At 49.0% G+C, this 20,059-nt stretch overlaps 1 protein-coding gene across 1 annotated transcript in view; it reads right to left on the bottom strand.

Annotated features, from left to right (window-relative positions):
* LOXL2 (lysyl oxidase like 2) overlaps positions 1-20,059 on the bottom strand; it is a 90,045-nt gene that overhangs the window by 5,500 nt on the left and 64,486 nt on the right. Inside the window, exons 7-13 of the mRNA XM_075910805.1 lie at positions 15,895-16,046; positions 12,885-13,052; positions 8,655-8,820; positions 7,188-7,431; positions 3,254-3,369; positions 1,772-1,908; positions 43-154 (exon numbers count right to left, since the gene is read on the bottom strand). Of these exons, the coding sequence (XP_075766920.1) occupies positions 43-154; positions 1,772-1,908; positions 3,254-3,369; positions 7,188-7,431; positions 8,655-8,820; positions 12,885-13,052; positions 15,895-16,046 (1,095 nt within the window). The remainder of the gene's footprint in view (positions 1-42; positions 155-1,771; positions 1,909-3,253; positions 3,370-7,187; positions 7,432-8,654; positions 8,821-12,884; positions 13,053-15,894; positions 16,047-20,059) is intronic.

Raw genomic sequence — 20,059 nt, 5'->3', positions numbered from 1 at the left:
CTGGCTTTAGAACAGCGCTGCTTCCCGCAAGGTTCTGCTCACCTATATGGCAATCGTGCATCCAGATGCGCGTGCCGTCGTATTGGCACTTGCAGCTCATCACGTTGTTGGTATAATCCGATTCCGCAACGTCATAGTTGGGGTTAATCCTCACCTGGAGAAAGGGTAAAAAACATCATGGAAATGTTGAACGGTGCTCTGGGAACTGTAACTGGCGTAGAAAATGGTCTTTGTGCAGAGTCCTGTTACGTGGCTAGGGCCGCAAGGTTCTCCAGGAATGCAAGAAATTAAGACGCGCAGGCCAGCATACAAAAAAGCATGCCATTTCCCCTATGACTTTTCAGCTTCTGTTTTCTGCCCAGCTGTATTGGTAAGTCCTGTAAGTATTGGTAAGTTCTGTAAAACTCTTTGCTATATCACAAGTGGTTTCCGTGGACACAGAAAATGTTTCACAGGGACGATGATTTTTCACATTTGATGGCACTACTATTCACATGCGGGACAGTGCCCACAAGAAGCGAGTATTGTCCACCCCGATTGAAGACACTGTGCATGCCTCAAAACTAACACAACCAAATAAAGTGAGTAAATTACTCCTCTCTGCCAGTGTATTCAGGGGAGACTTCGTTGCATTTAATGGGGCAGCTGTCGCTACAAAAAGCCTTCTCTCCGCTCTAACGTATGTGGAAGGTTTTAGCTTTTTCAGCCTTTACGTGGTTGGTTTTCATTTCAGTCCACAATAGGAAGTGAAAGTAGCATAAAGGGAAGGTGACTGAGGTAGCCCCCATATTCATAGAATCATAGAACCACAGAACTGGAAGAGACCTCAGAAAGTCATCAAGTCCAGCCCCCTGCTGTAGGCAGGACCAATCCCAACTAAATCAACCCGGCCAGGGCTTTGTCAAGCCGAGACTTAAACACCTCTAGGGATGGAGACTCCACTACTTCCCTAGGTAACCCATTCCAGTGCTTCACCACCCTCTTAATGAAGTAGTTTTTCCTAATATCCAACCTGGACCTCTCCCATCACAACTTAGACCATTGCTCCTTGTTCTGCCACCTGTCACTACTGAGAACAGCCTCTCTCTATCCTCTTTGGAACCTCCCTTCAGGAAGTTGAAGGCTGCTATCAAATCCCCCTCACTCTTCTCTTCTGCAGACTAAACAGACCCAAGTCCCTCAGCCTCTCCTCATAAGTCATATGCTCCAGCCCCCTCATCATTTTGGTTGCCCTCCGCAACATTACAGCTGCAAAGAGTGCTTGGGAATGGTCTGGCTTCTTTTCACTAATGGAACCACCCCCATGCAGACAATGCTATTGGTGTGTGTGGAGGGGGGTGGATAGTTTGTCCTCCTAAAACTACTTATGCATTTCTTGTAGAAAGCTGGACCAGTACAGTATTCAAAATAAGGTGCCGATGCAAATGATTTGCAAATGATTTCATGTCTGTCTAGTGCAGTGGTTCCCAAACTTTTTGGCATCACGCCCCCTTTTTGATTTTTGAAAAACCCTCACTTCCTACCCCCAACAGCAAAACTTGTTGAGCCAAAAAAAAAAAAAAAGGAACTGACTGGGGCAGCTTGCCTCATGGCCCCCCTGGAATTTCTTCACGCCCCCCCAGTTTGGGAACCCATGGTCTAGTGTGACTGGCCCTGCTACCTTGAGCTGACCTGAAAAAGTCACCTAAACTGGATAGAAAGGTGACCAGTTGTTTTGCTAGACAGCAGTAGACAAGAGACCTCAGTTTCCCACATCGCAGTCCCCATGTACCATGAATATGTAAGATCCTGGCGGGACGTCGGTAATGTCGATCCACTGGCAGTCAATATCATGCCGATAGACATCCCAGCAACCAACGGTGATTCCTTGCTCCCCAAAATTAGCGCAGAGGTACTCTTTCTTCACACCTAGTGAGGAAAGAGGGGTGGATCCAGAGTACAGGTCAGATCACAACAGGTACAGTTCCTCCACGGAGACACAGTGCTCCGGAGGCGAATGTTATATTTGGGGTAGTGCTTCCATCCCAAAGCGCCGAATAAACTCGAAGGCCCCTGAAAAGCAGCGCCTTCTGGGGCGGAAATGCGGGGGTATTTGTGACTGCAGGGCGCAATGCTACAATTTCCATGCCTGTGCATATTTTTTCCATCCCTGGGGCAGAGTACATTTTTTTAAGGCATGTGCAAATGTGCACCCGCAGCAAAACCACAAAGCCCTCGCTGTGGGCACTGTGCTAATCAGCGTTCCAATCTTGCCTGAGTGGCCACACAGCTTACAGGGAACACTGGTTCTGTGTCCTTTTGGAATTCCGAGGGGGGATGTTTTAGGACATCGGAATGTAAATACGTGAGTTGGAATGTATCCAGGAGAGAAGGTTAGCACTTCTCAGGTAGGAAGTATCGGTGTTTTTTTAACTCCCTCAAGAGACTTTAAAGTTTCCTCCAAAATGTTACAGCTATAACAGTTCCTGAGCCATGAAGTCTACAGGGGTGGGTACAGGTGCCAATGCCTGGGGACAAGTATATAGAATATATTTTCGCTACCTAATCGCCCAAGTCTGCATCTTAGAAGTATCAGAACTGTCAGGCCGGATTTTCAAAACACACAATGAGCTAAATTCTTTTTAAAAATCTGTCTCCAGAAGCTCGTCATTCTTAGGCTATGTCTGCACTGCCCCTCTCTTGCGCAAAAACATATGCAAATGAAGTGAAGCGTGGAATATCGCTGCACCTCATTTGCATAATTAATGAGGCGCTGTGTTTGCGCAAGAGACTTTTGCGCAAAAAGGAGCTGTGTAGACGTTTCCTTTCTGCGCAAAACCCCCCTCTTGTGCAAGAGCCGTTCTTCTGGAAGAAAATGCGGAAGAACGGCTCTTGCGCAAGAGGGGGCGTTTTGCGCAAAAAGGAACTGTGTAGACAGCTGCTTTTTGTGCAAAAATGGAGCCTCATTAATTATGCAAATGAGGCGCAGCGATATTCCACGCTTTGCCTCATTTGCATATGTGTTTGCGCAAGAGAGGGGCAGTGTAGATGTAGCCTTAGTGAAATGGTATTAGGACCCTTTTGCAAGCACCTATGGACGTCAGCTTATCGAAGGCCAGGAAGCATTGTTCTCCTCAGCCTTAAGAACAATCGCTGCTCTTGGAGGCGCAAGTCTGGATTCTCCCGGCTAAGGGAATGGCTGTGTCTGTGTGGCCGGGTTGCCAGTCGAGTCCCGGCACAGACTTCCCGCACTACGTGGCTAGAGCGCGGTTACCTTGTTCGCACTCGGTGTCTTCCAAACAGAAACTGGCTTTGTGTCCTTCCGCCACCTTGGTACCGTTGAGGTTCAGCAGATCGTAGTGTGTGAAAACCTCCATGCTGTGATAGTGGCTGAGACACACAAAGACACAACAGGCTTTAGTTAGCATGGCTGCCATCTTAAAAACCCCGTGTCATCCCTAAAGAGGAAGGGTTAACCTATGGGATTAACTCCCTGATCTGCAGCCACAGGCCTATAGAATCATAGAACACTAGAACGGGAAGGGGCCGCTAGAGGGCATCGAGTCAAGACCCCTGCCCTCACGGCAGGACCCAGGCATCTTAGGGGACCTTGGGCAAGTCAGACTCTGAGCCTCCGTTCTCCTGTAAAACCGGGATAAACGCTTCCCTTCCTCATCAGGATGTCGTGAGGATCAACACATTAAACAGCTGATGGCTGAGCATGATGGGCCTACGCGTGCATCTCAGCCAGAATACCCCCCTCGTTCAGAGGGTACCCACCATACTCGGCCTACCCATCCAGTGCGTGGGATTTTTCTCTGTTAAAAATAACCCTGGCAGGACACTAACAGCGGCAAGGAGCACGTTTCTTTGAGCTCGTTTCACTCGGCTCCAAACAGGCTAGTTGGGTTCAGTTACATGGTCTGTCCGATCGTTTTAACGAGCTGCCGGTAGAGTCGGCGTCCTCCAGTCTGCGCAGCTAGCTGACGAGTTTCAGCTCCGTGCAGCGTCACTGTCGTTGTGGATTTTGTGTGTGTGTGTGTGTGTGTCTGTGTGTCGGAGAGCGATGCCCGCTCCCCAGCCATGGCACCGCTTGGGTTGTGCTGGTCCCAGAATGAATTCCCTGCAGGGCGCCACTGGTTCAGCAAAGTACATGGTTAAACTGGAGCACGTGCTTAAGTCCAGCGGAAGCCAGCGGGACGTGTGTGTAAGTGCTCTGCTGAATGCAGAGGGACGTAAGCATGTGCTTAACGTTAAGCATGGGCTTAGCTCAGTCAGGGCTTAATCACTTGGGGCTTGACAGATCAGAATGTATCCCCCGTCCCGTCCTGGGAACCAGCGGTAGAGCTGTGTTGCTAGAACACGGTTGTTGCTAGCATAGATGCAACTAGGGATGTGGAAGGTTAACTGGTTATCCAGTTATGAGCATCACCCGCACCTACTGGTTCCATTTAACCGGTAACGGGGGCTGGAGCATCTCCCTGCCTGCCGCAGACAGGGGCTGCTCTGATGGGGACTGGGAGCCAACAGAGCTGGCCTCAGTCCCAGTGTGGGGGCTGGGAGCTGGTCCAGCCAGGCTGAAAAGGTCCCCAGCCTGGGATCCTACTTCAGTCGATTAACCAGTTCAACGCTAGGCAACCCTAAGGTCGATTAACCAGTTCAACGCTAGGCAACCCTAATGTTTAACCGGTTAACTGATTAACCGGGATTTAACATCCCTCAGTTATCATGGTGGTGAGCACTGGGCCCCAAATCTTGCCAGGTGGTCCCTGCAAGCAGATCAGTGTTGAACCCCATTGATTTCGGGAGTACATTGGATGGGCCCAGGGATCCGTCTGTACAGAACCGATAGCAGTGTTGGGACAGCTGCGCAGAGCCTAATTCAAACCATCCTGCTGGAGCGTGGTTTAGGGTTTAACGGAAAGCAGAACTAGCTGGCTGGCTGTACAAATAAATCAAGGCTGCTCAGTAAACGGTGCTACTTAATACGTCCTGTCAGATGTTTGCCACACCAGTCTGGGTGTGTATTCATTTAACTCAAATGTGCTTACAGAAGCAACAAAGGCATTTTTTCCTATAGGAAACCCCCCTCCCACCTTCCAAAATTGCTGTCATTGAAATCACTGCCAAATGTTCTTAAGTTTCCCTTCACCTGGACATTAGTGGCTTTTCCTCATTTTTGTCCTGTGCCTATGTCCAAAACCTGCTGAACAGAGGCTTACAGTAACACACTAAGGTGTCTGGAAAAAAAAAAAAAAAAAGAGAATTCTGTGGTGGCCAAAGCTATTGATTTTGAAGTCGTCTATTTTGGCTGCTTCCCCTGAAAAAAAAAAAAAGTCGTGGGTCTGACTCAGGTCTTAAAATATGTCTGCCTCATTCAAACTGGTGTTTATATTACAGTGTTTACTGGCTGGAAAGATGGAGGAGGAATGGAGTTCATGTTCCTCTGTGTAAACAGAATCCGGTCTCAAGCACACCGATAGCCTCACGCCTCTTCCTTGCCTCATTTCGTTGAAGACCTCTTCAAGAAAATACAGAGTGGTGCTGCTTCTGAGCTGCCCGTCTCATTGCTTAGATTCGATTGGGCCATACGTGATATTAGCCCCTATGTAATAATAGGGATATTTCATAGTATAGCCACCTTGAGAAACAGCCAACTTCTGAAGCCTGAAGAACAGAGCCGGCAAGCCATGTGTAGGACCACGTAGGGTCTGGAAGCTGTTGGAGTGGGTCAGTTAGAAGAGTCCCTTTGCAAGGTGCTGTCTTGCTGAAGCATCTAGTCTTCCCAAGTGATCTCACCCTATAATTGCTCACTTCTGGTTTGGCAGATGGTAGAAACCTGTCTCCAGTAGGGTACCAAAAGCTACAGCACAAGGGCATGCGGGTTTCCTCTCTATTGGAAAACCACAAGCCGGTTTCCCTTTCCATCTACCATGCAGGGTCTCCTGTTCATTTTGGGCATGTCTAGACTTGCTTTTGCTTTCAAAAGAAGATGTGCAAATTTGGCGCAAATTTGCATATCTTCTTCTGATTGCTTTTTCGAAAGAGCTTCTTTTGAAAAAGAAAGTAGTCTAGACACGGTTCTTTCGAGGAAAAAAACCCTTTTTCGAAAGATCCGTTATTCCTACAAATATGAGGTGTGCACGGTTGCTTCTGACAAAGTGGGTCTTTGCCCACAGAAGCTTATGCTCCAATGAATCTGTTAGTCTATAAAGTGCCACAGGACTTCTTGTTGTTTTTGAAAATATTTGGTTTGCTTAGTCTAGAGAAGACTGAGGGCGGGAGAGGGAGGGAGGCTAACCAGGAGCGACTTGAGGTGGGCTGCGGCAGCTGGCGGAGTGATGTCATCATCGGGCATCCCGCTGAAGGCAGCACCCTAGGCGATGGCCGAGTCGGTCTATAGTCACGGCCGCTCCTGAGGCTGTTTTCAAATTGTTACAAGGAGGAGAGAGAAAAACTGTTCTCCTTAATCTGAGGCTAGGACAAGAAGCAATGGGCTTCCATTGGAGTTGGACATTAGGAGATTCTTCCTGTCGGTGGTTAAGCGCTGGAATAAATTGTTTACAGAGGTGTGGACTTTCCATCATGCAAGTTTTAAAGAGTAGGTTAGATAAACACTTGTCAGGGATGGACCAGATAATACTTAGTCCTGCTGTGAGTGCAGAGGACTAGACTAGAAAACCTGAGGTCTCATCCAGTCCTAGGATTCTTGGTTTAGAACAAAGATTATGTGTCCTTTGCATAATCCATGAGACGATAAGGAATTTTACCCAGGAACATCTCAGTGCAGGCTACTTCTGGTGTTCTTCAGTAACTGATTTCTCAGTAACGCAAGCCACAACAAGATTCTAAGCAATTGTGCTACCTGGCTGCAGTGATATACTGTAATAAACAGTATATTTATTTACTATTGGCTGGAATCATAAGTGCTCTAGTGTGTGTCATAGGCCCTCTACTGTTAAGGAGAGTCTCCTTTAGCTCTAGGCCTGTGCTTTTGATGCAGATGGAGTTGATTTCTATCCCAGCTGTCTCCATGAAGCCTGCATAGCTGTGGCGTGCGGGGCAGTGATACGGGCACCGATATCTACAAGAGGCCAGTGAGTGCTCTTTGTGGGTCTCAGTTCATTTCCTCCTGGACACGGGCCTGTCTGCAGCAAGGATCAGCCGCGCGGGAGTGTGCGTTCGGACTGCGAAACTGGCGCACTCACTTGTGACAGTCGTGCCACACCCAGGCGTGGCGGCCGTTCTTGGGGCGGAAGTCTGCCTGCCCGTTGTTGTGGATCTGGGAGGAGAAGCGGAGGAGCCGCCTGTGCCCGGAGGAGATGGATGTGTTGACGGCTGAGGTGGCCAGGCAGTTCTCCTCGAGCGCGCACTGCAGCATGATCATCGGGCGGTCCTCCACGTAGGCGGTTCGCTGCACCACTTCGGCATTGATCACCAGGTCCGAGGCAGCTGGGGGTGGGGAAAAGAAAAAAGGAGAATGCCTTGAGAGCGATCCATGCCAGCGCAGTGGCGTGCCACTCATGTCACACTCCCCTAGCAGCTGTTGACAGAGCTGCCCCTTTGTATGCTCCGAGAGAGGGCAGCACAAACTCTGCATGGTTTGAAGCCAAGGTTTGCTGTACAAGATACCATACACCAGGTAAGGAGCAGTGGCAAACACGTGGGTTTGGAGGAGGAGGAGAAACAGGGCATGTGGGATATAGGAGGCTGTTTCAAACCCAAGGGCTGCATCTAGACTGACATGATTTTGCAGAAATACTTTTAACGGAAAAGTTTTTCTGTTAAAAGTATTTCCGCAAAAGTGCGTCTAGATTGGCACGGATGCTTTTGCAGAAAAGCATCCGTGGTCAGTCTAGATGCGATTTTGCGCAAGAAAGCCCCGATCGCCATTTTAGCCAGCGGGGCTTTTTTGTGCAAAACAGTTCTTCCCTGTCTACACTGGCCCTCTTGCGCAAGAGGGCTTTTTCCCGAGCGGGAGCGTGAAAGTATTTGCGCAAGAAGCACTGATTTTATACATACAAAGTCAGTGCTCTTGCGCAAATTCAAGCGGCCAGTGTAGACAGCTGGCAAGTTTTTGTGCAAAAGCAGCTGCTTTTGCGCAAGATCTTGCCAGTATAGACGCACCAAAGGGGTAAAGCCAAGCCAGGGAGAGGAGGGAGAAAGTGATTATAGAGGAGCAGAGGATGGATTGAAAGTAGAGAGTGAAGAAGGGGCATGAGAGAGAAAGAAGAAAATCAATTAACTGAACACCAGATAGAAAACTAAGTCTCTACCAATGTTCCCTCGAAGTTTTTCCATCTATGTGCAGAATACATTTTGTTCTGTGCACCCAGGCATGTGCAGATGTGCACCACCAAATAGAAGCATATGCTGCTGGCTGTGGTCAGCTGTGGGTGCTCTGCCAGTCAGCTGGGCGGCATGTGAATCTCTCCTGGGTGGCTGTCCAAGTGCTTACAGGAAACGCTGGTCCCTACCATTGTGCTTGGAACACTTAACTCTTTATTCACCAATCAGTTGCTTCTGAAGTTTGCCAGCAAGTTAAACCAGCTTTCTGGCCCAACTGATGGGCATGAGCCTCCCTCTTTCCTCCCACACAACCCAAGAGAGGCCCTTGATCCGTGCCCCTTTTCCGTGGCTCTCGACCACACAAAGGAGAAACTCCAGCAACTCACTGTCTGTGCAGGAAATCCCTGCAGCATAAGGACCACCACCTCTGGGGCACAACACCTGGGCGCCATCGTGCCGGCATTGCGCCAGCGTCATCTCCGTCCCAGAGCACTTCACGCCGCTCATGACCACGTCGTGGGCGCTGACGTCACCGTACCAGTACCACGTTTCCTAGGGAGACGGACGGAGATGGGTCGGTTGGTGCCCGGGGCTGGCGGTGACCGAGCGGCAGGGGCGCGTGGCTCCTCGTAGGGCGGACGCCCCGGCCTGGGTCAGAGGAGGGCAGACCCTGCCGGTGGATTCTGAGATGCAAGTTAGCAACAAATCCCGAAAAGCCCCCTGGAGTAAATGGCTAGTGTGGACAAGGCAGACTGTGGCATGCGACAGCAGCAGGGTTTGGGGCCAGTGAAATGCACGTTTGCAGCTCATATTGGGAAGGAGCAGATGAGCCCTTTTCCTCTGCCTGGAGAGGTGGTGCCCCCCTCAAAGCAAATCATTTGGAGCCAACCAGTTCTGAAAGAGCAATGGCCAACTAGCCACGCTCCACCGGCCAAATAGCCCCATGTGGCTAGCGGGCTGGACGCCACGGACTTAGAGGCAATGCTTATTTGCGGAGCTCTCAGAAGTCCCCATCTCTGTCGTTTTGGGGCAGATGGATTGTTTCAGAAATCAGGTCAGCTGGTTAATGTGCAGCTGCACAGGGGAGACCCGGGTTTGAATCCTGGGTCAAGATTTCCGAAAGGGACCGGTGGTTTTGGTTGCTAAGCTTGAATCACCTTAAAGGGGACTGATTTTCAGAAGTGAGGGAGGGTGCTCAGCACAGTGCCAAAACTCAGCTCCCTTTCCCTTTAAGTGCTCACAAGTTGGGCAGCCAAAAGCACCAGTCAGATTTGAAAACCTCTTCCCCGGCCTTCAAAGACGAAGGCGATAATCACAGTCCTGAGAGCATATGGTTCAGCATTGCTTCTGTGTTAACCACAGTCGTGTAAGCCTGCTGATAGGCCCTGCCCCTTCTGCCCGAGGCCCCGCCCCTTCTGCCTGAGGCCCCGCCCCTTCCAGGGACCTGCGGAAGCATTAGTCAGGAGCCATTTCTCGTTTAACGAGCTGGCTGGGAATTCTGTTTCAGACTGGTACCTGAGTGTCTGAGCAGCCGCTGCTGTGCAGGAAGCTACAAAACCACGTCACCGTCCGTGGCGTGAAAGGGGAATTAGTGCCCATTATTAGGGGGAAAAGTTCTTTTTCCCTTTTGAAAAGGAGGAAACAATAACACGCTCGCTCTCTAAACATCTAACAATATTCCCTGACATCCTGGTGCTCCAGCTGTGGCTGTAAACGCACTGTCCCATTAAATCTTATAGTAGGGGCCTGCTAGAGCTTTTCACCCTGGTCAGAGATGGGGCTCTTCAGTCACAGGTTAACAGCAAGTTGCCCTGACACAGACACAAGATTTCATGTCCTCAGTCAATAGAACTCTCTATTTGTGCACGAGTGTGCACTCCGCCCTCGTGATAGGGGTGTTGCACTATACCAGCCTGAATTCACTCCGTTGTGCATCAATCCGTGCAGTGTAGATAGAACCACTGTGTAGCAATCCCTATAAAATGAACTGGAATTGTTACTGGTGGTACTATAGAAAATGGCGCATCCTGCTTTTTGTGGCTGTGGTGAAGCCATTCGGCTAGCTGAGCCAATCCGATACCTGTCTGCTGATAATACCAAATACTTTACAGGAACAAAAAGCACGGTATAGACTTTTAACTAGTTAATCTTCACAACTGCCTGGGAGATGTTAGCTGCGCTATAGAGACAGGGGAAACAGAGGTACAATTTAACTGAGGTTAAATGACTTGCCAAAGGCCATCCAATGACTAAGTTGCAGAGAAGAGAATAAAAGTGAAGGGATCTGACACCCAGTCCCCTGTTCTCAGGCAAGCAATGACACTTCCTTCCCAGAGCTGAGAGTAGACCCCTAGGCTGTGTCTACACTGGGCCGCTTATTCCGGAAAAGCAGTCGCTTTTCTGGAATAACTTGCCAGCTGTCTACACTGGCCACTTGCTTTTCTGGAAAAGCAATGACGATCTACTGTAAAATTGTCAGTGTTTTTCCAGAAAAACTATGCTGCTCCCATTCGGGCAAAAGTCCTTTTCCGGAAAAACTGTTCCGGAAAAGGGCCAGTGTAGACAGCACAGTAGTGTTTTCCGCAAAAAAGCCCCGATCGCGAAAATGACAATCGGGGCTTTTTTGCGGAAAAGCGTGTCTACATTGGCCACAGACGCTTTTCCGGAAAAAGTGCTTTTCCGGAAAAGCATCCTGCCAATGTAGACGTGCTTTTTCCGGAAATACTTATAACGGAAAACTGTTCCGTTTTAAGCATTTCCGGAAAAGGGTGCCAGTGTAGACGTAGCCCTAGAGTATATGGCTCAGAGTTAAACGTGGCTCCCCTTGTTTGTGGTTATGTTTAAATTCCGCTTTGCTGCAGTCCGACTCTGCGTCCACCTCTCCCCCCAGCCTGACCCGTCCAGTTTATGAATTCATCCTCTCAGTCTATTGGGATGGGAGCCCAGCAAATAAACCACAGCTGCCTCGCAATGTCTGCACTTCGGGGAGGATGCTCCAGCCGGAGTCCAGATTGCTGCAGTGTGACTAGGAGAGAGACAACTCGGAGCCAGGCTGGCCCGGGGAGAGGCAGAGATGCTGCCAGCTGGAAAATGGGATTCAGCGGCGGGTTGAGAAGCACCAGCCTTCTGGTCAGAAACGAACTGGTGAAATGCCTCTGGGAGGAGCCATGGATTGAAGGGCTGAGCCTTAAGCCCTCAACTCCCCAAAGCTCCAATGTGGCACAGGCCGGGAGAGCAGCTTGCTGTATCCCAATATTGTGAAGTCCTGTGTGCTAGGAACCAGACAGGGAGGGGCGCGTCTCCCAGGGGTGGAGTGGGCTAGAACCCAGGCTTCCTGAGCTGAGATTTTCTAAGCAGTTCACAGGAGTTGGAATTAACAGGCCATGTGTGGACAGCTTTGAAGATCTCATCCCTCAGCCTACTTCCACCGGTGTGACTCTGGGCTCAGTTTGCCTAAAACAGATATTGTACATTTTACAGCCTCACAGGGCACTTACGAGACTCAGTGGTTTAAGAGGCAGGAGGGTCTAGCTCCGAAAGCCCCCATCTGGGTCTCGAAAAGATCTAGATTCAGTTTCTGGCTCTGCTTCTCGCTTCCCGTGACACCACGGGCAAGTCACAATCTCTTCAGTCCCTGCCTGTAAGAGGCAGCTGATGTTTCCTCTTCCTCTCTCTTTCTTATTAAAACGGTAAGCTTTTCAGGGACGGCACTGTCTCTTACTATGGGCACCTCCAAGCACATCCCCCCATCTTGCTACTGTGGAGATCTGCAGGGGAAAGATGCTGTGCGTATAGTGGGTAGTGTCCACCTAACCCCCAAAGTCATTGTCAACGGACAAAGCAGCAGAAAGTAATGCTGCTCGATCCCATCCAGCCGGTTCCCTTGGTAGGGATTTGCCCTGCCTGGTAGTCCCAGGGTTTCTGTCTCTTGGCGAAGAACCCAACTCTGGTGGCATCTGCAAGGGGCAAAGTAAAAACCCCCTTATTCTGAGCTATGTGCAAGTATCAAAGGTGGGAATGCGTTCCAGGCAGAGAAAGAACGGTCTGTACCCTGGCTGCTGTTGCAACACACGTCTCGTTAACCTAGTTAGCAATGCCCTATTGCATGCACCCATCCATGCACACTACTATCTTCTGTTCCCCACAGGGCTGCTTTATGTTTGGGTGTGTAACGCACCCGGGACCTGAATAAAGCCTTTTTCTAGTCTAACTACCGGCGGCCCCGACTCAAGAACCAGATCTTGTTTCACACAGGCCGGTTGGGGCTGTGTCAACAGAGCTGGGCGATGGGGGGAGGACGGTGTTAGATGGATGCAGCTGCCCTGGGCCCAAATTGTGCAAGAGAAACTAGCAGAAAAAGGGGTCCAAAACTGCCAGGCTGCGATATAATGCAGTGAGGCTTCCAGAGGGTTTATTTCCTTGGCATCTCTGCCATTCCTGCCTGAGGGCAAGCGACTCAGGACTCTGCTTGTGCAGGGTTGACGTACGCTGGCAGGGTAGTGTGTGGAAGCATGCCCGGATGCTGCCTGTGCTGTACCTGCTCCATGGATACTCCCAGGCCTGAGGAACCCTCGCTTCTCTCCCCCCAGCGCGCACGCCGCAGAGAGGAGAGGTACCTGAAAGGCGTGGCTGGCAAAGCCCAGGTTTAGCTGGCGACACGCCACCATGGCCTCCACGATGGTCCAGTTTTGGCTGCAAATAGTCCCCCACTTCAGCGTGCCATTGCGCTTCACGAGGATTTCCACCCGGCCCTCGAAGGGGTTGCGGCCCCCCTTGAGACGCAGCTGCCGTGAGAGAAACGACGTGGTCAGCTCTCGGAGAGCGTCTGCCTGGCCTTTCCCAGCAGAGGAGCGGACGCAGGTTGGCTGGGGCAGGCGGCAGGCCTCCCCTCCCAGTGAACGATTCCAAAAAGGACATTCCCAGCTGGCGGCCCATGGGATAGTTGGCAAGGAAGCCACAAGGCCGGCCCTACCATGAGGCGAACTGAGGCGGCCGCCTCAGGTGCCAGACTGAAGGGGCGATACTAGGACCCAGAGTATAGAAAATTATGTCTGCTGCTGGTGCAGATGTATCCTCTCTGCTCTAGATGCACAGAGATGGGGGAGTGCTGGGCTGGAGGAAGGAGGGCACAAGAGACCTTTCAAAGTTTTGGCCCAGGCGAGGGGGCATCATTTGAGCTCCCCGCCTCAGGTGCCAAAATGTTGTGGGCAGGCCCTGCTAGCCGCATTGGGGTCTGTTGGACTGGGACGCAGGAGATCTGGCTCAATTCCTGGTTCCTGTCACTGACTCGGCGTGCGACTTTGGGCAAGTCAGGTCAGTTCTACACTACACCTGTGACGTGGGCACGGTGATATTTCCTCTTCTAACCCTTTGTCTGCCTTCGGAACAATAGGTATCACCTGCCTATATCAGATCCATCCAGTCCAGACTCCTGTTTAACAGTAGCGGTCTGTGCTGTACCTGCTTTGTGGCTAAACACAGGGGTTGCGTCTAGAATGGCATGATTTTCCGTTAAAAGCATTTTCGGAACAGAACGTCTAGATTGGCACTTTTTGTGGAAAAGCGTCCGTGCCAATCTAGACGCACTTTTGTGCAAAAAAGCCCCGATCGCCATTTTCACGATTGGGGCTTTTTTGCGGAAAACAAATCTGAGCTGTCTACACTGGCCCTTTTGCGCAAAAGCTTTCTGCAAAAGGGGCTTTTGCCTGAACGGGAGCAGAATAGTACTTCCGCAAGAACACTGACAATCTTACAGGAGATCGTCAGTGTTCTTGCAGAAATTCAAGCGGCCAGTGTAGACAGCTGGCAAGTTTTTCCGGAAAAGCGGCTGATTTTCTGGAAAAACTGGCCAGTCTAGACACAGCCAGGGCTATGATAATGGGAAACGTTGCTCCTTTCCACCTAAAGTGCACCTCACAGAGAGGAGACATTTCCACAGGGGGAAAGGGGTTTGTTACCCTAAAACTGTCTATTCCCCAATATCTTGCATTAGTTGACACGGGTGCAAGTGTAACTGCCACCAGGCAGGTTTGAACCTAGGATCTCTGAAGCTTACTAAAGGAGCCTCTCAAGCTAGGTCTACACTACCGCTTTTGCAGTGTGGACATGCTCTTGTACAAGAAGTTTTTGTGGAAGATCTCTTCCACAAAAAGCTTCTTGCGCAAGAAGCCTGTCGTATAGACGTATCCTGAGCTATAAAGCCAGCTGGCGCTTAGCCCATGCTGTAGAGGTCTCTTGTTCTTATCTATTGCAGTGGTCTAGATGCCACTGCACGGGACTGTGAACCACACTTGGGCTATGTCTACACTCGTGGCTTCTTGCGCAAGTATGGCCATTGTTGCTCAAGAATCCGCAGAGCATCCACACTGCCCACCCGCTCTTGCACAAGGAAATTTACAGTACAGCGTAGTAAGAGAGGGCTTCTTGCACAAGAGCTATGCTCTTTTTTAACAGGTGTCAGTCCTCTTGCACAGGAGCTCTTGCGCAAGAGGGCAGTGTGGACGCTTGGCAGGGATTTCTTGCGCAAGAAAGCCCTATAGCTAACATAGCCGTCGGAGCTTTCTTGCGCAAGAGAGAGTCCACACTGCCACGAGAGCTCTTGCGCAAAAGCACAGCGCGCACATGGCAGTGTGGATGTTTTCTTGCACAAGAACCCTTGCACAAGATGTTCTTGCACAAGAAGCCGCGAGTGTAGACATAACCTAGGTGTGTGGGTTACATAAGACACTAGGCAGGAGACAGTTTTAGGGTAACAGACCCTCCCCCCAGGAAAGTTTTCTTTCAGGTCAGTTTAAGCCTGGAAATAGGAGGGTTTCTGTCCCTTTTAAATTCATATTAACAGCTACTTATTGTCTTTTCTTATTATATTAGCTAGTAAATGCTTCTGGGCAGATCCTGTCTCTGACTGGGTTTGTACAGCACCTAACACAATGGGGACTAAGTTTGGACTGGGGGACTTGTTCCTTGCATTACAGCAGTGTCTCAAGTGTCATGCCACGCAGGGGCCTACACAAACTACAGGACAGGCTGGAATTATTAATATTTATTAAACGCTGGGAAGGTAGGTCGCAAAATAATAATAAAGAAGATAGTCCCTGGCGTTTTTCTAGCACTTTTCATGGTGGCGTTAATAAACTCAGCTTGGCAAATCTTAGCACATCTTTCAATGTCCTTATTAGTATTTCTGTTTCCCTCCCCAACCATTCTCTGAATCATTTAGAATAGGGGTAGGGACCCCCCCTACCCCCACACACACCTTTACTACTCACCTGCTGTCGAAGGAGAAGTGAACAAACAGCCTCCCCACCATCTTTCATTCCCATTTAACTCAGTGTGCACCATGTCCAGCCCCATGGCTGGGGGCGTGTGCTGTGGCTCAGGGCTTCCCCATGTGGGGAGAGGGGATAGAAGGCATGGTGCTCAGACTTGCTGCAGGCCATATCAAATTTAGGACAAGAAGCAATGGGCTTAAATTGCATCAAAGGGGGTTTAGGTTGGACATTAGGAAAAAAGTCCTCACTGTCAGGGTGGTTAAACACTGGAATCAATTGCCCAGGAGGTTGTGGAATCTCCGTCGCTGGAGATATTTAGGAGCAGGTTAGTTAAACACCTAGTTTGGCTTCTTACCTGATTCTGGTAACCCATGGCTGGAATGTTGCACCTTACACCAGCATCTTCTTCATGGCCACAATTCACCGACCCGGTGTTGAACTTGCAGTCTGTGATGGATTTCTCAAAGCCCGTACAGTGTATTTCACTTAGGTGAATGGGACCCATTCCTTTAAGAGAATAAAATACAGAGCAGTCATTTCCCAGGCAGCCCGCAAATAGAGGGAAATGAAAAATCAGTAAAAGTTTCTATTCTTTTAATTCTTTTATTCAAACGGTAAACAAGGACTTGGCTTCTGCGAAGGTCATCTTGCTGCTTGTTTTTACTGTTGAGAGAGAAATTATTTCCAATAGTCTAAATTTTTCAAATGTGCCAGAAATAAAGGCAAAGCCAAGTTTCCATTGCTCTGTAATTTACCAACTTCGGCTGGAGAAATTTTAAAAATATGACCCAGGGATTTGGCTGGTTTTATCAGACCGGAATCTGCAGCTGATCAAGCCCTGCCATTTTAAACTGGGGACCTGTATACAGGCGCGAGGGTACAAAAATAAAGTACGCAGACCCTTAGAAAAACCCAGCTGCAACAAGTCATCTCAAAGGGTACATCTAAACTACACGCTTCTTTCGAAAGAAACTTTTTCAAAAGAATCTTTCAAAACAGCTTCTTCCGACAGAGGCATGTAGTCTCGACATACCCTCTTCTTTCTTTCTTTCTTTCTTTCTTTCTTTCTTTCTTTCTTTCTTTCTTTCTTTCTTTCTTTCTTTCTTTCTTTCTTTCTTTCTTTCTTTCTTCTAACAAGCCTGTTATTTCTGGCTGACTGCTGAGTCCCATTGGATAGCTAAATTAATCAAAATAAGCTATACAGAAGCCTCTAGACCCCCATACAATCGGGTCCTTAATCCATGAACTATTAGAAGTCATTTACAACACTTTTCTTAATCATTACATGAATATGTTGTCTCGTGCAGTAGAATTAGACTTTATAATCCCTATTCCATGATGAGAGATCTTTGAGCTATAATGCATCTTAATTCAAACTATCTTTAGATAAAATGTTTTTGAGGGGAAAAAAGTATCAAAAATCCATTAAAAATCTAATTTTTTCAAAATACTTTTTTAAAATCATTGATTTAAAATTGACTGCTGTGGAGTTAGTTAGTTTCTCTTTCTCTCTCTCTCCCAACTCAGCAGAAGCCAAACAACTGGCAGGTGGCATGTTCTACGGAGAAATCATTTCAAAGGAATCCACAGACAAGTAGGCTTATCTGACCCGCGGATGTGCCGGCTGCCATTTGCTGGCTAGCAGTTTAGTTAGTGGGCGTTGGTGGGGGACGGCATTACCCACAGGCAAGACTTCCAAGAAAGAGAGAAATCCACCCACTGCTACTAAATATAAGTTGCCCCCCCCACCCCCACCTTTTTAGTCAGCCCTTTTCCTTTGCGGTGGCAGGAGAGAGAAGCAGATGTGTGAAATGGCGGAGTCACCACCTTTTCAAAATACAGCACGTAACAACAGGTGCCAGGCGGGTCCATGTGTAAGATGACTTTGGAGGAATTGAAGTTGTTCTGTGGGCCGGCGGGTAAACCCAGGGAAAGCAGCAATGCCTGTGTCACCAGTATCGACTGCCACGGTCACTGTCTCATTCCCTGGCCTGTTTTATTCCCTGGAAGAACCAACGCAAATCAAGGCCTCATTAAGCTCCACAAATAACCCCTAAGAGAGAGTCCCTGCCCTGACAAGTTTGTCATCTTTACGGACCAAAGGCAATAGCATCATCCGTCATGTTACAGATGGGGAATTGAGAAACAGAGCAATTAAAGGACTTGCCCAAGGTCATCCAGGTCATCTGTGGCAGGAAGCTGGGAACTACAGCTCTCTTGAGTCCAATGCCTTAACCACAGGATCCTCCTTGTTTGGGCCTCATTAAAGAGGAGCTTCTCCAGCTACACAGCTGGTCCTTTTAATCTGACCCTCAAAGGGAAGGGCTGACTCAGGAATGCAGGGGTGGGTAAGTAGTTTAACAGCAGGGTGGGGGCTCAGTCTTAGAAAGCTCCTACCGCCACCCTACTGCTAGCCTGAAAGTAGAGGTGGGAACGGCTGAGGTTCAGACATGCAGACAGCTCTGTGGTTAGAGGTTCAGCATCCATCTGGAGCGCTCACCACCTGTTCAGACTTCTGCTGTGTCATGACAGAGAGGGGCATAGTAGCAGAATTCTGAAGCATTTTTTCTATCCTCCGCTCCTCTAAGCCCCTTATCCCTCCTGCCCCGGGGCAGACCGGTTTCACCTGACGGAGGTGAGAGACAGAACCAGTTAAATCATCTGACTTGACATCCTGCTTGTTCTTTTTCCTGACACTTGTAACTCCGTATTTTGGTGTTTCAAGAGAGCATAGAATTTTTAAAAAAAGAAAACTAATGATGGAGGAAAAGGGAGGATGTGTTTGTTCTGGTTTTTACCTCTTTATCGTATTAAAATCCTGCTTGTAATCGACATGGGCAGAAAGTGAAATTAACCCTCTGTCAAAAAGCTCAAGAATCAGGGACAGTTTGATCTTGCCCACAATCACGCCCATTTCTGGGGTCTGTGGACCGTTCCAGATTGGATAGGTTTTATGCAACTATTTCACTCAGCTCTCAGTAGGATCCCTCATTTGAATATTACCCATCATGCACTGCTCCCCATTCAGACCCGTGATTAGGAATAGAGACATGGAACGTACATCTCTGAACATGGAATGGCTGTCGCATTACCATAAGTAATTTCCCCTTCCGATACTCTCATCTTCCCATCATTCCTGGAGGTGAGCCACATCCACCCTGACTCAATTAGCACTAAGGTTACACTCCCATCTCTGTATCCCCACCTTTCAGATGACTTCAAGCGTCTGAAGAAGTGATTGGTATTTCATGAAAGCTTATGCTCTAGAAATGTGTTAGTCTTCAAAGCAGGACTATTCAGTCTGTGGGCTGTATGCAGTTTACGTCCCTTTTGTTTGCAGTCTGTGGTGTAGTTTGGGTTTATGCAGGAGTTCAACATGCAGCCCACAGGTGGAAGCCAAAACAAAAAAGGAATCAATATAATGGTCTCCTGTTGATATGCATTTTAGTAGTTAAATTCCTAGACTGTCATTGCTCGGTGGCTATGTCTACACTGGCAGTTTCTTGCTCAAGAACATCTTGTGCAAGGGTTCTTGTGCAAGAAAACGTCCACACTGCCATGTGCGAGCTGTGCTTTTGCACAAGAGTGCCTGTGGCAGTGTGGATGCTCTCTTGCGCAAGAAAGCTCTGATGGCCATTTTAGCCATAGGACTTTCTTGTGCAAGAAATCCCTTCCCAGTGTCCACACGGCCCTCTTGCGCAAGAGCTCCTGTGCAAGAGGGCTGACACCTGTTAAGAAAGAGCGTAGCTCTTGCGCAAGAAGCCCTCTGTTACCACGCCATACTGTAAATTTCCTTGTGCAAGAGCGGGTGGGCAGGGCGGACGCTCCGCGGATCCTTGAGCAAGAACGGCCGTACTTGCACAAGAAGCCACGCGTGTAGACATAGCCATAAGAGCTCTTGCACAAGAACCCTTGAGCAAGATGTTCTTGCACAAGAACCCGCCAGTGTAGACATCGCCTAAAAGTGCTGTCATATGGGTGGAAATCAGGTTAATATTACATTTTATTAATATCAGCAGAACTTACTTAAATGGGGCCTGCGTGTTGTGTAGTCTTGCCTACATTTTTGTATTCATGCCCGTCAGTGTGAAAGAAGCTATTTGCATATATTTGCATATATATTTGCATGTCTATGCAACCACACTTTGCAGCCTTCGGCATGTTCTGTGAGTATCATTGTGGCCCCCAGGGATTCCAACATTGAGCAGCCCTGCTTTACAGTGCTACTAGACTCCCTGTTTTTGCTGACACAGACTAACGTGACTACCCCTCCGAAACATGTCCCCAAGTTTTCGGAGGCCTTTGGCCAACACTGTTGATTGGAAGAGGGCCGAGGAGGGGGATTTTGTCCAACAGAAAAAGCCTTTTTTCAGTGCATGTTGCAATGCCTCTAGGTGGGACTCTGGCATTACCATGTGCACGGCGTGGAATAGTCTGAAAACAGAGCTCCCCAGTAAGTTCCTAATTATAACGGAAATTGCAAACCTCCCCTCCCTCTCCTTGCAGTGTTTTTATTGGAA

The sequence above is a fragment of the Pelodiscus sinensis genome, chromosome 28, assembly GCF_049634645.1.
Source record: "Pelodiscus sinensis isolate JC-2024 chromosome 28, ASM4963464v1, whole genome shotgun sequence".
In the NCBI taxonomy this organism is placed as follows: domain Eukaryota; kingdom Metazoa; phylum Chordata; order Testudines; family Trionychidae; genus Pelodiscus; species Pelodiscus sinensis.
This window is presented reverse-complemented; position numbering and strand designations above follow the sequence as displayed.